At 38.0% G+C, this 15897-nt stretch overlaps 1 protein-coding gene across 3 annotated transcripts; it reads right to left on the reverse strand.

Moving 5' to 3' along the window:
- Window positions 1-403: 403 nt before the first annotated feature.
- On the reverse strand, window positions 404-12377 carry stx5a (syntaxin 5A). 3 transcript variants are annotated; one of them, XM_077533062.1, is made up of 12 exons: window positions 12137-12377; window positions 11457-11599; window positions 10105-10175; window positions 6741-6796; window positions 6579-6649; window positions 6374-6490; window positions 6156-6212; window positions 6000-6081; window positions 4572-4658; window positions 4309-4412; window positions 3003-3124; window positions 404-1451 (listed from the first exon to the last, which is right to left on the reverse strand). In XM_077533062.1, exons 1-12 carry the CDS (start codon window positions 12243-12245, stop codon window positions 1292-1294), a joined length of 1179 nt encoding a protein of 392 aa, XP_077389188.1. In that variant the 5' UTR covers window positions 12246-12377; the 3' UTR covers window positions 404-1291. The 3 variants fall into 3 exon arrangements, with proteins under 3 accessions (XP_077389188.1, XP_077389190.1, XP_077389189.1); XM_077533064.1 differs by having other exon boundaries at window positions 12067-12207; XM_077533063.1 differs by lacking the exon at window positions 4572-4658 and having other exon boundaries at window positions 12137-12220.
- Between the last annotated feature and the right edge of the window lie 3520 nt (window positions 12378-15897).

The following is a 15897-nucleotide window of genomic DNA, read 5'->3' on the forward strand; positions in this document are numbered from 1 at the left end:
ATACATGGTCTGACAAAAAAAAAACACTTCCTCAGGTACACAGTGCCGTTCAATACTACTCCATACAACAAATGCATCTTTTTTTGTATTAGAAAGGTGTACCTAATGTTGCGGAATGTGATTTATTTTTTTTGTGTGTGGATATTTTGTCGTGTAGTAAGAGTAACTTCAGCTAGAACTGGCATCACTTCGGTGTGGGGAGAAAAAAAATAAATCTGCTTTTTCGTTAACAATTGGGGAAAACCCCCCCCAAAAAAACTCATTTTGTGGCCTATTATGTTTTACATTAATATTCATTTATTACCAAAGATATGACAAACTTCATCATGTGATAATTAGATAGGCCGTGCCTAATTATATGAAAGCTGACTAATCCTCTTACCCCAAAAGAACATCCCAAGAATGCCAGCACCTCGTTGTTTTATTATGCACTTTCTGATCAATACACACGTTCGTCCCTATTTGCACTTTTTACACGGAAGGCAAGGTAGTTCAGCTAAGAAGGAAAAAATACAAGGAGAAAAAAAAAGAAAACAAGTGGTAGAAGGCTTTGTTTCTTCTTTAAAAATGCGTAAATTAAATAACATCCTGTACATTGTGAGAATTCAGAGCGGGTGTGTATGTGTGTGCGCGCGCGCAATAGGTCGTCCACGCAGACACTTCCGGGTCAAAAATAAAACCCTTCATAAGCGCTGATGTCCAGCAGTGAGTCCGTTACGGTTTCATTTTATATGCTCCATACGTTATGGGCCCGTCTTGAGCACATTGGACCAGCTCGGGCTTCAGTCGGCAAAGTTCTCCACAGATGTGCTCGCTCCTCACATTTGGCAAATTAAAGAAAAAAAAGAAACAACAAAAGAAACCAGAATGAATTCACTTCAATACTACAAGGTTGTGGCTGGAATTCAGTGTGAGAAAAAAAAAATTCAAAAAGGAAAACGAAAATCCTAGAATGTATGCTTGCAGTTTGGCTTGCAACTATATCACATATGAACAAAAATCTAAATTATAAGACAGTTTGCAGAATCAAACCATTAAAGTATAGCCATAAACGTTTATGAATCATTGGTCAAAGTACAATTTCGAACGGCTTTCAATTCACTCGCTACAAAAATGGGGCTTTCAAATAACCTCTTCTGTTCTCTCGTGTGGAAAAAAAGTTCTCTACTCCTCCAAACATTTAAAAGTCCGCATTTCTTCCGTGGGTTCCCCAAGTTTGCATTTTAAGGTCCGTCCTTCACAAAATGTCTGCCATTTTTCTTTTCTGCCGCGCTTTCCCCTTCGTTCTTCCTCAGGCGAAGAAGACGACAAAAATGATGAAGAAGACGACCAGGACGAGGAAGATCTTGATCATCAGCCAGCGGTTGGACGACACCGACTGGAAGTACTTGAGGATCTCCGAGTGCGCCGCCTCCACGTTCAGCTGCGTGTCCTCCACGTTTGAGTCGATCCTGAGGGGGGCGGGAAAAAAAAAAAAAAAAGTTACAATAATAATATCTTTAAATCACATTAGACAAATCATATTCAAAATCATATAACACAATTGAACAAATTGCTATGACGGGCAGCATGGTATGCTAGAGGTTAGCACCTCTGACTCACAGTCGAGAGGTTCTGGGTTCAAACCTTGGTGCAATTTGTTTAAAAATAAGTCAAATTTAATTTTAAATCTTAACTCATTTGGTCCCAAAATGAAATACTTAAATGTATTAAGTGTCCTAAAGACGTTTTGTGTGTGTGTGCGTGTGTGTGGGGGGGGGGTGTTGTTTTTTTTATGCTGCAGCCTCTGAATTGCAGATAATGGGTGAAACAATGGTAGTAATTACAAAAAAGAGCAGCAGGAGGCAGCTGAGAAAAGAGATCAACCAGGGCCATGATGAAAACAAGCTGTTTTCCCACAATTCTAAACAGATTTGTAAATAATGAAACTTAGCTATATTCTAATGATAATTGTTGCAAAACAGAAACAGATAAATATGTTTTCTTTCCTGATGAAAGAAGAGACTAATATTTCTTTTGGTAGGTTACATTTTTTTTTTTTTGTAGCAATAGAACACAATATTCTGTGGGTCTTGCAAAATCAGTTAAAATCCAGTAAAACAGCCGGGAGCGAAGGGGGTTGCTACAGTGAAAATGGCTGCGAGTCAATTAGTTAAATTACTCATTACAAATAATACACACATACATTAATATTTTCCGGGAAAAAAATACATAAAAAAATGATATTTTTATATGCTTCCAATTAGTACTCAGGCTATGAAAAACACAGTGTGGAAGTGGTTAAAATGCTTCTCACTTAAAATCATCGTTCAATTAAGTTAAAAGAAATCCGAAAAACAATTATTTATTTATTTATTTTTGCTATTTATTTTGGGTTGGGGCAATTGCAATTAACTAAATAAAAAAAAAAAAAGACAAGAAAAAAAAGAAAAACTGGAGGCGGGGGTTGGGGGGGATGGACGAATTGTGGAAAGATGTGAAATTTATTTTTATTTTTTTTTATATATATATAAAGTGTTCACATCAATAATGAACAAACAGTTAATTTATATATCCATCCACTGCAGTGGTGGGTAATCCAGGTCCAGAAAGTAAAAATCCTGCCACAGTTTGGCTTTAGTCACAGGAAGTTCTACTTGACTGATTGGTATGTAACTTGTTTACCTGCTGGTTGATTAGATGCACCTGTGACTAAAGCCAAGCTGTGGCAGGGTTTTTACTTTCTGGACCTGGATTACCCACCTCTGTTCCACTGTTATCAAATTGTGGGAAACAATTTGAATAGATAGTGCAAAAATGACAATTATTTAATGTGCAAGATATTTTTTTATGTCCTCCTCACAATGGACAAGTTGAGGTACTGTCAAAGTGATTCTGAAAATGTTTGTGGGAGCAAATGATAACTTTGCTTGATCATTTCTGTAAACTTGACTGGCGGCCAGTCCAGGGCATACCACCGCCGCACACATATTTCCGGAAATGTGTGGTTGCCTTTGACAAACCTCTGAATGGTCTCTTCCTGCTCTTTGACCATGTGCGCCAGCTGCTGGAAGATGGAGCCCAGTTCCACGATGGTGCTCTCGATGTTCTGCATGGTGTCGGCGCGGCTCTGAATGTACGAGTCCTAAACAAAACAGAAACGGCACAGAAAATCTTCAGCTTTTTCTGAGGGACAAAATTATTTCAGATCTACATCACAGGGTGGAGGTTTAGTTTCATATTTGATAGTGTTTTGCAAGTTCTCTCTTGTGGTTATCTAATGCGTTCTGGATGGTTCTCTTGCCATATACCAATTATTATTGGCACCATTTTTGCATAGTTAGATAGTCTGGGATTGTAATCCGTAATTAACTCATTCACTGGCAGCCATTTTCACTGAAGCAACCCTTCGCTCCCGGCTGTTTTACTGGGTTTTGACTGATTTTGCAAGGCCCACAGAATACTGTGTTCTATTGCTATATAAAAAAATGGAACCTACCAAAAGAAAGATTAGTCTCTTCTTTCACCAGGGAAAAAAAAAAAGAAGTATATTTCTATCTGTTTCCGTTTTGCAGCAATTAGCATTAGAATACAGCTAAGTTTCATCATTATTTACAAATCTGTTTAAAACAGTGGGGGAAAAGAGCTTGTTACAACATGGCCCTGGCTGATCTCTTATACATTACTGCCACATGCTGGCCATTTGTTGTAATAACTACCATTGCTCGAAGCCACCTCTTCATGTTAGAAGGTGCAGCAAAAGCCTTCTGTATGCTCTTGCATTAAAAAAAATCAAAACAAAACAGTATAAATAAGTTTTTGCGAGTGCAGGACAAAATATTAAATAAACGTATTTACATGGTTTTGGGTTTGAATGAGTTAAGTGCGGTTTACCTGAACGCTTAGGATGCTGTGATGTCAATTTTAGGTGACAAAATGGCGGTTTGTTTCTGTTGCATAATTAAACCACAGACAACTGCAACTTTAGGTAACATGGGTTCATGCTTGCGTACATGCTGGAAGCACGGCGCCTTTATGATGCTCTCCGTTTTAAAATGCTCTGCCGGCATCTTTTGGCAATTACAAACACAGTTAGGCTGGATTTCACTTTGCTTCATCTTTCTTTCCTCCGATCTTTCCTCTGGTCTCCCGACCTGCTCAACTTCACGACTCTGGCGAGACTCGGAAGTATCCGGTTAAAGGTGAAGGGTAACGGGATTTTTATTAGGTTTCAGGTGAATTAATGGGCGAGAACCCCCACCCAAAAAATAATAAAATAAAATAAAATAAAATAAAAATCAGAATCATTTAGGTGTGAGGTGAACCAACCTGCTCGTCAATGAGCTGAAGCTGGAGGGGGTTCGCTTGAGAGTCCATGTCGATGGCCACGTCGCCCAGACTCCGGGATTCGTCCTGCATCAGGACCGAACTCTCTGCAAAGCACAAAAAAAAAGAAAAAAAAAAAGAAAGAAAAAAAAGACAAGACACGGGTTCAAAGCGCTCACACGGACGTAGGTAAGCAAGCAAAGCAGAATGAAGGGGCGGGCTTGTTATGATACACGCTGAGAGAGGCAAGCGGTCCAAGGAAATACCTTTTACATTTGAGGTTGTAAAGCCCTGGTAGTCATTGCGCGGCTCGCGAGCTGCATGCGGCTCCTGGGCCCCTTTTTTGCGGCTCCCTAAAATATGTTTTCATTTTTGCATTACTAGAGGACCAAATACAGGGAGAGTCATTCATAGCTGGGTTTTCCCAAAAGCACATTAGCACTTTAACTCAAATCTGTTGCAAGTCCTTGTGGAATTTCAAGGAAAATGCAGTATTTTTAATACAGTATTATAATTACAAATATGTTTTATATTAGAAAAAATGTGTGCATTAAAATAAAGTCCCTGAGAGTTACATCGCATAAAGTGGTTAACAAATGTAAAAAGACCAAGCCAATATAAGCAGCATTGGTAATTACTAAAATTATTATTATTTTGTTTCTGTAATTGTTCACAAACCAGAATGTAGAAGCTCTAAACCCAATTGGATTTTTTTATCCTATTTTTTTTTGTTAAAAAAAAAAAAAAAAAAAAAAAAAAAAAAGGTCAAATACATGACTGTATCTTCATTGCAATTTTTTATCACTATTTGCACACATTCCTGATTACAAAAAAATAAAAAATAAAAATTGTTCCAGTGTTTGAAATAGTGGTCACTAAATATTTTGGGTAAATAAAAAAAACAAACTATTTTATTATTATTATTATTATTTGTTTAGGAGGGATACTTCTGTTGGAACTTCTGTTACAAACGGTAAACTGTCGTAAACGCTTTAAAATTGAAAGAGTCTGAAGATGCTGGACGCAAAAGTACCTACAAATCCAACCACTTGCTTTTAGAATTATTTCAAGTACAAAGCACATCCTTTTTTCCCCCCACACACACACTTCACCTTCTAATGGAGGCTATTTACAGAAATCATACTGCTTGAGAGGTGAAGGCCACAAAAGTTATACTGGCAGGGTCAAAGAAAGGTTTCTCTTAGCCAGAACAAAAAAAAAAGAAAAACCTAATTAGAATCTAACTATATAATATAACCATGTTTCCACTTTAGGAGGACAGATCAAAAAGAGCAGGCCAGGCATGATTTATTGACTTGCACAGTCAACAGAAAATTACACTTTATTCAAGTAGCACAATTGGGTCAAGCTTAGACGGTTTAGCTTTAGTTTTTAGGTATGTCAAATACGTGCGGCCGCACAAGACAGAAAAATTCCTCTGTGAAATCATTTACTATTGGCATCATGACATTTAACTCATTGGATTGTTTATGGGGGACTTGAGCCCCCTTCTGGAGACTTTAAGAAGAGTCTTCAAGGAGTCTGACAGAGTCAGCAGGAAGCACGCTATTCTTCATGCCCGTTTGCGTCACAACTTTACGTGTGAATGCCACTGGTGAGCACTCACGCACGCACACAAAGTGAGTTGAGTACGAGAGTAGGAGGCAGGGAAAACAAAATGGAAGCAAACTTACTGAAATTATTGGCCATGAGCGGAGAGGATGCGGCGGGAGGCTGGGAAAACTGCTCTCTTCGGCTGCGCTGCTGCTTCAGGTTCTGCACGCAAGCCACGAGGAACGCGCTAAATATGCCGTCACGTTGCCTCGGACATTCTCCCGTAGTGCACTCACCTCTGTTCTGACTTCCAGGACTGACTTAAAGTCATTGGACATTGAGGCCAGTTTGGACTGGTGAGGAAGAAAACAGCACATTGAGCAAACGGTGGTCTTTTTTTTTTCAGCGAGTGATTCTAACAATTCAGGCTCAAAATGGACAACCAGACGCATAAAAGTCAAACAAGAATGTGCCGCATGCGTCTGATAAATTCAATGTTTGTGTGTGATGTTACCTGTAAGGACACCACAATGGTGTTTGAATGCGTTTGGATGTGTTTGCCCCCCGGCGCTCCACGCGACTTGATCAAGTCTTGCAGCTGTGCTATCTGCTTATTTAGGCTGTTAATGTCCTACAAAAGGCAAACCAAATTGGTGAAATAACATTAATATAATAATAGTAACATGAACATGATGTTGCAATGGTAGATTTCCATTCACCTGTTTAATGATATACGTGAGCTCTTCAATCTCCACCGCCTTGTCGTCAAATAGTGATTTTCTTTTGGCCACTGCAAACCAAAAACAATATGAAGCATCCGCAAATACACATCAATAAATAATAACTCAAAAGTAGGCAGGGATGCAATGAAGGTAGCTTACAAATTGTGAGCTTTTCCAATTTGGCAAATGTATTGCTCAGGTCTTTTCCAATTCTCCTACAAGGAAAATACACACACACACAAAAAAAAATAAAAAAAAAAAAAAAAAATCTGTGACTTCACAAACGTGATCTCATGATACACAAAAAACACCTCAACTAATGTCACAACCATAGTCGTCTTTTTCCAAAAGATAATAGCAGGACAATAAAGTAGGAATTTCATATACGACTTTATTTTTGTAATATTACGAATATAGAGAAAAATACACAATTTTCCCTTAAAAAAAAAGCTTTATTATTACGAATGTACAACTATCAATTCAAAATTATAAAACTTTTCGTAAATATACGACTTTATTTTGTAAATATATGACTATTTTAACTATGACAACAGTCTATAAGAAATAAAATACATAAAATATACAAAATTATTCTTGAAACTACTACTTTATACTGGACAACTTGCGACTGACTAGTGACTATACTCACGAAAATGTACAACTTTTTACCTTTAAATAAATATGCTACTTCATTGTCACAGTTATGATTATGACAAAAATGTGCAAGTTTTTATTGATATAAATTTACTAGACTATATGCGATTATCTTGAAATTATCTTGAGTGATTTTTTTTTTATCTCGGAAATACACAACTTTATTCACATAACATTACAACATTCAAGTCATAATTTTCACGCATTAATGTCAAAATTTCTCACATAAACCTCAACGCAAATGAGGGGGGAGGCTTCACATATTAATCTGGACATGTAAACAATATTTATTGAAAAACTACAGAGCACCCCCCCCCCCCCCTTTTTTTTTTTTAAATAAACGAGTTACTGTACTTCCGGGTCATCTTCCATCTGATCAAAAGCGACGAGGATGGAATGTGTAAACATGAAACAAAGCAGTGGGAAAGCTTTCCCGAAGCGACGAGGATGGAGAGTGTATTTTCCTACTGCTTTGTTTACACGATCCATCCGACGTTTTTGGTCACATGGAAGATGACCCGGAAGCTAAGGTGACATGGTATGGGGAAAAAAAACCCCCAGCAACTTTGTGTTCCCTCGCAAAAAAAATTGCATTCCCTCGCAAAGATTGCGTTCTCCCCCAATTTTTGCGAGGGAACGCAAACGTTTTTGCGAGGGAATGCAAAGTTGTTTTTTCCCCCTACCATGTCACCTTAGGGGCTCCGTAAAAAAAACATTACTGGTTGGAGTAAAGAAAAAAAAAAAAAGTCAACAAAATAACATTTAAAAAAACAAGTGATCACATTGATGATGGTTTTGTGTTATTTGTCAACTTAATTCCCATAACATAAAACTTTTATTCATGTAAAACTTTTCCCTCATGATGTTTTCACTTTATTTCCATAATTCTTTAACGCTGCTTCGTGTTTTTGTTTTCTTTCCAGTGTGGCCCAAATACTATGGAGCCACAACACTGTCAATAAGATTTGGTATTGGGAAAAAAAATGTCATTGTAGAAAAAGCTGCAGTGGCACTGAAACAAGTATTGGCATTGTAAAACAAGAATTGTCATTGTAAAAGGTTGAATTGAAAACTAAAAGACAAACATTGAAAAAAACACTATTTTCTTTAACCATACTTTTTTTTTATTATGATGTCTTTTTCAATGCCAATCTGCAATTTTTTTTTTACGCTTTCTCTTTTTTTTCGAGTTTCACTGTTTTTCAGTTTCAACTCGCTGGGTTTCAGTTTCACTTCTCCTTTTTTCAGTTTCAACTTATTGACAGTGTTTTAACGTGGAGGGGGGAGTGTTCGGGGGCGGGGTAAGGGGCGGGGTTTTGAGCGCATGAACGCGCTAACAGCCTGCAGAGAGGAGGGAGCGCGGCCTCTGGCGGCTAAAGGCAATACTGTACCGAATTCCTTGTGGCAGATTGTCCGAGAGACTCGTGGATAAAAGTTCACCTGGAACTCCTAAACCGCCTGTAAGTCTGTTTTTCTACATATAACCTTGTGGCGTTAAAACCGCCATGTTTGAAATTACTTTATGCATCATGTCATGCTAATCAAATCGGAATCTCAGCGCGCGCAATGCATGCTGGTCCCGGTCAAAGGTTATGTTTACCCAGCTCGGTAAACATGGCGGCGTGTAACGCAGATTTCGATTACTTTGAGCGTTGTAAAGTGAATTTTTTTTTTTTTTAAAGGTGTTTTGTAAGAAACGAGGGTACAGTGTTATGGGGAAGAGAAAGAAATAACTTGTGACGCTGGCTTGGGCATTGTCGTTACAGAACGCCCCAACTGTTTTAACAAAAGAGCAGGAAGAGGAGACTGTCAATTTCGAACTGCGGTCAGGCCAGCCTCCACTCGAAAAGACGAAGTCAAGCCAGCCGCCCCAACGATTTTTAATACTGTGCATTATGGTGACATACCGCTGCGTTGGTCACCTTAAAAATAAAAGCTGCTCAACACCTGGTTTAGGGCTTAAAATAAAGAATCATAAAAAATTCACGGTTTGTTATCCCAGGACCAGACCAGTTCTAAGGGACACTACACCACCCCAGGTATCCAACCAAAGTACTTTGAACAAAATCTGATGTTGCATTTCAAAATAAAACTCCTTTGAAAATTGAAATGTCGACTATTATTGCTGATTTAAAAAAAAATCATAAAAATTTCATGGTTGGATACCTGGGGTGGTGTAGTGTAGCATGACATGATGCATAAAGTAATTTCAAACATGGCGGTTTTAACGCCACAAGGTTATATGTAGAAAAACACAGACTTACTGGCGGTTTAGGACTTCCAGGTGAACTTTTATCCACGAGTCTCTCTGACAATCTGCCACAAGGAATTCGGTACAGTATTGCCTTTAGCCGCCAGAGGCCGCGCTCCTTTCCCCTCCTCTCTGCAGGCTGTTAGCGCGTTCACGCGGTCAAAGCCCCGCCCCCGAACCCTCCCCCCTCCACGTTAAAACACTGTCAATAAGTTGAAACTGAAAAAAGGAGAAGTGAAACTGAAACCCAGCGAGTTGAAACTGAAAAACCGTGAAACTCGCAAAAAAAGAGAGAGCGTAATTTTTTTTTGCAGATTGGCATTGAAAAAGACATCATAATAAAAAAAAGTATGGTTAAAGAAAATAGTGTTTTTTCAATGTTTGTATTTTATTTTTCAATACAACCTTTTACAATGCCAATTCTTGTTTTACAATGCCAATACAATGCCAATTGTTTCAATGCCACTGCAGCTTTTTCTACAATCACATTTTTTTTTCCAATACCAAATCTTATTGACAGTGTTGTGGCTCCATAAAATACTCCCCTGCATGATGTCACCAACAATTCCCTTAAAACGAAGATGGAGCATTAGAACTACCCAAAAGTGTTCAACTTACTTGGCCATGACTGTGAAGTCACTGCGCTGCCTGAGCGCGTTGAGAGCGGGCTTACTGGGCTGCACTCCATTCTATCGGGAACACAAAGCAAAAGAACATGAGGACACAGTGAGACAACATTATGTTAATCACAGATGGACTCAAAACAATTAGCAGGCAATATAGAGGCAGCATATGAACATATCGTGAACACGTCCAATCATGTACATAGAGTACAAAAGGAGTATCGGTGCTATGAAGGGAGGGAAAAAATAAATAAATAAAAATAAAAAACATCGCACTGCAAAAAATATCCCCCCAAACTTATCAAAATTCCATGAATGACCTTGAAAACTTACTGTCAATTTTTTTTCCCCGAGCATTTACAAATTTGCTGTAACAATGTCTGACTTTATTGTCGTAATACACTGTATTACACCTTTTTATTTACAAAAATATGCAACTGTTCTGGAAACTCTAGGACTATAGTACTCTAGTAAAATAATCAATACTTTCCCACTCGAAATTGTACAGTTTTATTCTCCTAAAATTATACAGTTACAGTATTGATAAAAAAAATACAAAACCTTATTTCTCAGAAATGTTACTGCAAAATGGGAACTCAAGTCAAACATGTTATTTACTAAGGGTGTTAAAAAAAATTGATTCGGCAATATATCGCGATACTACAGCACGCAATTCTCGAATCGATTCAATAGGCAGCCGAATCGATTTTTTAACATCAATTTTTGATGAAAAAATATTCAACAAAACGTCTAACTTTCACACCTTAAGCATGGAAGAATGTTATATTAATGGAACATTAAGCCTTAATATTTTATTTCAATGCTGTTCTAACATGAAAAAGGTTACAACCTGTTTGTTAAATACAGTGGCTCACAGTTATAACACTGAAGTTTGAGATAAATAAATAATAAACTTTCATACAAATCTTACAGTGTACATGTACAAGTTTACTGAATGGTATTTTCTAAATTGAGTAAAAAAAAAAATCGTAACAATCGACTTGTAAATTCATATCGGGATTCATCGGTATCAAATCGAATCGTGACCTATGAATCGTGATACGGATCGAATCGTCAGGTACTAGGCAATTCACACCCCTGTTATTTACAATATTGTGCCCTGTGGTTCAGCCCCTTTAATGCATTTTCATTTTAAGTTTTTATTTTGTTCGTCGTGTACTTTTGTCTCCTTTTCAGCGTGGCCTTGAAAACTGAAACTCAAGTGTAAAAAGGGCAGAAAGAGAAGTCAACAAAGAAGCAAAATGAGAAGTTAAGAGTGAAAACGCACACACTTCGGCAAACAATTTCACTGCAGTTAAACTAATAAGAAGCGTTTCGTGATCCAACCTGTCTGCCTTGGAGAGATTTGCAGGCCGACTGGAACTCGATGGTCCGGTCGCGGCACGTCATCCTGTGGCCGGTAAAACACTCAGCACCGGCCCTCTTCGACGTAGCCTGGGGAGCAGCAACGTCCTCGTCGTTGGACTGGCCTGCGGACACAAACCAACCAAAAACAAAAGTCCATATGTGGGGGAAGGTCTCAACCCAAAAAACAAACAACCCCCCATCCTATTTATGGAAGACGTGTCCATGCGTCGTGGACCAAATAAAAAGCTGATTACAAATGCTTAGCGTTAGCCTCTAGCTCGCAGCTGGCTTGATGAGCTAGTCAACAACAAAAACACAAACTTTATAAAACCCAACTGTATTTGATATTTTAAAAAATTCTTTAATTAGTCTTAAATGATAATCTATGTGGGTCTTTCGACTCGAAGGCCGTCTTTGACGTCACAGCTGATCGCACACTAGCCGGCTAAGGCTAACGTTAGCATCAGAATGCTAACAGGTCGCTTCGTATCGTCTATTTGGCTTTAGCTGACACTAATTTAATCGAATATTTAACGCTAGGATTAAATAACACAGGTGGAATAATAAACATGAATCGAGTGTGACTTACTTGTGATCAAAGCTACACCATTTTCGTCTCGACGTTAGTGGAAAATGGGAAAAACAACAAGTGGACAAACCTCTGTTAAAGTGCCGATCCGGGGCATTTCCGGCTTTGACGTCACTGCCACGTTGACTTCGTCCAACTCGAACGTAGTGATAGGTTTTTGCCACCAGGGGCCGACACATTCATATTTACCTTTGTGGCGTTGTCAATTTTTACGTTCAAAAGATGAAAATGTGAAACATAAAACATTCCATTTATTTTCCTGTTATACATTCATTCTGTATGCATATATTTTTTAAAAGTACCTATAAAGCCATGAAGGTGTGGAAGCACTCAAAACATCATGAAGAAATAATTGTGGCGGCTTGTGTTAAAAATCTAATTATACTACAAAAATAATTTTATATATATATATATATATATATATATATATATATATATATATATATATATATATATATATATATATATATATATATATATATATATATATATATATATATATATTTATTTATTTATTTATTTATTTATTTATTTTTAAATGTGTTGTTAAAAGTGAAAGGACCCGAGTAGTTTTAGCATAGTGGAATTTTTTGACGAATAAACTTAAAAATCTGAATAATAGATAACATGAAGGATCAGTCAAGAATGCTTGTCGAAAAAAAATCATATATACATATAACAAATGTTTATATTAAACAAAAATAACTAAAAATTAAGGATGTTGTTCCCTTTACCTCAGAAACTTAGCATGATGGAACTTTAAAAATGCAAAATAATCAGAATACCGGTACCGAGAGAGAGAGAGAGAGAGAGAGAGAGAGAGAGAGAGAGAGAGAGAGAGAGAGAGAGAGAGAGAGAGAGAGAGAGAGAGAGAGAGAGAGAGAGAGAGAGACAGAGAGCGAGAGACAGAGAGAAAATATATGTATTTGTAAAAAAAAAATGTTGATACTCATTACTCAAGAATAATGATCAGAATGATTTTGAATTTGCAGCCTAATGAGAAGCATTTAAATTTGTAAAGGGTAGAAGAGAAATAAATAGAGAATTGTGGCTGCTGTCTTTTGCTTCTATGTACTGTGTGTGTACATATAGTCATATGTACATCATGAGAGATAAGAAGCAGTAAGCTCTCTGATGTCTTGTACTGGTACCTGCATCATCAGTTTGACTTGAGCATGCATGCTCAGACCACAAATATGCCCTCACCTGTTTTACCTCTTAGACCAAATCGTGAGCCACTCTGCCACACTCCCCCTGTAAACATCACTGTGTGTCCCCCTTTGCAGGGAAACCTCCAAAACATATCGCTTCCACTTTCCACCTCCATATCTTGATACTTGATGATCTTTGGGTCATAGTGTATTTTCAATGTATTTTGACTGATATTCGGACTATCACCATAACCATTACACAAATCTAAAAAATATGAAACAGGTCATTTCATCTTGTGCTATATCCTGAGCATCATGGGACCTCCTGTCTCACTTGTGCATTCTGCTGCCTGGCTCTCTCATCCGCTTTGGCGCTGGTCTCATCTCTTGGCCCTCTCTGCTTTCCTGCCTGTATTTTTCCACCTTGCTCTCGTATTTTGCTAATATACCACGGCCGTGATTTTCTTCCCTTGGTTTGTAGCAGCAGCTGTGTTGAAGCAGGTACCCAGCATCGTTATCTGGCCTGCAAGTGGTGTGTTGTCTGATGTTATCAGTGTTCCCGTGTACGTACGTACGTGTGTGTGTGAAAGAGCCACAAAGAGAGAGAGAAATGAAGTTTGTGATGTCATGATAACAGCGAGCAGAAGCGCCGCGTGTGTACGTAGTGCTGATTGAGCAAACAGGAAACGTTGAATGTGAGCACAAAGGACATTTTTTTTTTTGTAATTGACAGAACAAACTAACAGCATTATCTCCAACACAAACATGGGCCTCATTTGTCACGGTCCGGTGAAGGACGCCGACCTTGAGTTCTCGCGCTCGGGCAACAAGGATGGGAAATGAGATTTCACCCATTTCACAGATACAAAAAGAAAAGAAAAAAAAATCTAATGGTGTTCTTTTGCTATTGCTTCACTATGTTTCTAGACTTACAGAGTAGGCTGATTTAAAAAAAAAAAACTGTCAACACATTGGGTCCTCCATCCATTTTCTATACCACCTCTATACACATGTTCCTACATGCTTGGGAGATTTTGTTATGGTCCGATGGAACTAAGGTTTAACTCTTTTCATCGATAGGGTATGTTTGGTGCTTCTCATCCAAAACACAGCACCTACAGTACAGTGAAGCTTTGTGTTGGCACAATCATGCTTTGGGGCTGGAACTGGGGGCCTTTGGAAAGGTAGAGAGGGAATTATGAACAGTTCAAAACCTTAGCACAAAACCTTCAGGCTTCTGCCATAAGGCAAAGAATGTCAGGAAAAGCCTACTAGAACAGCTGGAAATTATTTAGGGTTAATGAAAAGAAATTTAAATGGCACTTTTATGGGTTGCTTATGCTGCATTCGAGGATAGTTGGAAGTCGGACTTTTCCGAATTCAAACCAGGAAGTATGTACGGGAACTCGGAAATTCCACTTGCGAAGTCGGAAAAAAAGAAGGACCCTGATTGTCATGTCTGGGGTCACGCCAGGTTTAGGTTTGGTTTCATGACCGTGAGGTCAAGTGCCTAAGTGCCTGTTTTGAACTGATGTAACCATCATCTGATTTCAACTGGAAAGACGCTATGTGATGTTATGTGATGTCAGGACCTGTGTGATGTCAATCTTTACTCCTTTAGGTGATGTCTGGACCTATGTGATGTCAATATTTAATCCTTTACTTAGTGACAACCAATCAGATCGATTCACTGTCTGTAGTTGCGTTCTGAGAAGTGTTTGTGTTTGCCGGAGTATTGCTTTCTGTCCCTCTGTGTGACTCTCTTTGTTTCTCGTCTAGTCGTTTGTTCTACGCCTCTTGATGTGAATAAATAGTTAAAACCTTATTTGTGTCTGCACTTTGGGATCCAACCTTCAGCACACGACACCGACTTCACGGACGGACTACAAGTGACGTCACTCTATAATGGTTTTCCCTTTGGAAACACAGACCGTGAATGGTAAAACAAAATTTACTTGAATATAAAACTAGATGGCTTTCTTCATTCATAAATATTCAACATAACTTCACTTAGCGCAACGTACGTGACAGTATGTCGCGATCTCTCGGCATGAAATTATACGGTGAACTCCTGAACTGTATGGAATGCTTATGAAATAAGATAAAAACAATAAATGAAGCAAAATTACGAGAAGGTAAGTTTGCTGGAGGTCAAAAATAAGTTTCAAGAACCAAAATAAAAAACAATTTATCACTATCCGCCATGTTGATTGTTTACTTTCGGCCTGAACGCTTTCAGGTTGGAACTGTAAAAAAACAACTCGGATAATTTCGACTTCCGACCATCATTGAATGCAGCAGTAGTGTGCTGATCCCCATTTTAACACGAGTTTGAATGTGATTGGTTAATTTTGAATTTTTAAGGGGTGTGCACACTTATGCACTTGTACTTCTCTCAAAGAGATTTTTAAAAATTCAATTAAGTGGCAAAGGTTATAAAGTAATAATAACGGTGGAAATAGTTTTCAAGTGATTTATTTTAGTTCCATTTTCTTTTCTTTTTTATATTACAAAAACCTTTCATTTCAATAAGGTGCAGACTTTTTATATCCACCGTATATACTTGCAACCTGGAATAAACAACCATACAGACTGTTCACTTCTGTGAGTGAACTTCCAAATTCAGCATGGGATCAAATAATTACTTCCCTCACTGTTTGCGATAATAATATCATTTCAT

This window comes from Festucalex cinctus, chromosome 9 (assembly GCF_051991245.1).
Source record: "Festucalex cinctus isolate MCC-2025b chromosome 9, RoL_Fcin_1.0, whole genome shotgun sequence".
Classification (NCBI taxonomy): Eukaryota; Metazoa; Chordata; class Actinopteri; order Syngnathiformes; family Syngnathidae; genus Festucalex; species Festucalex cinctus.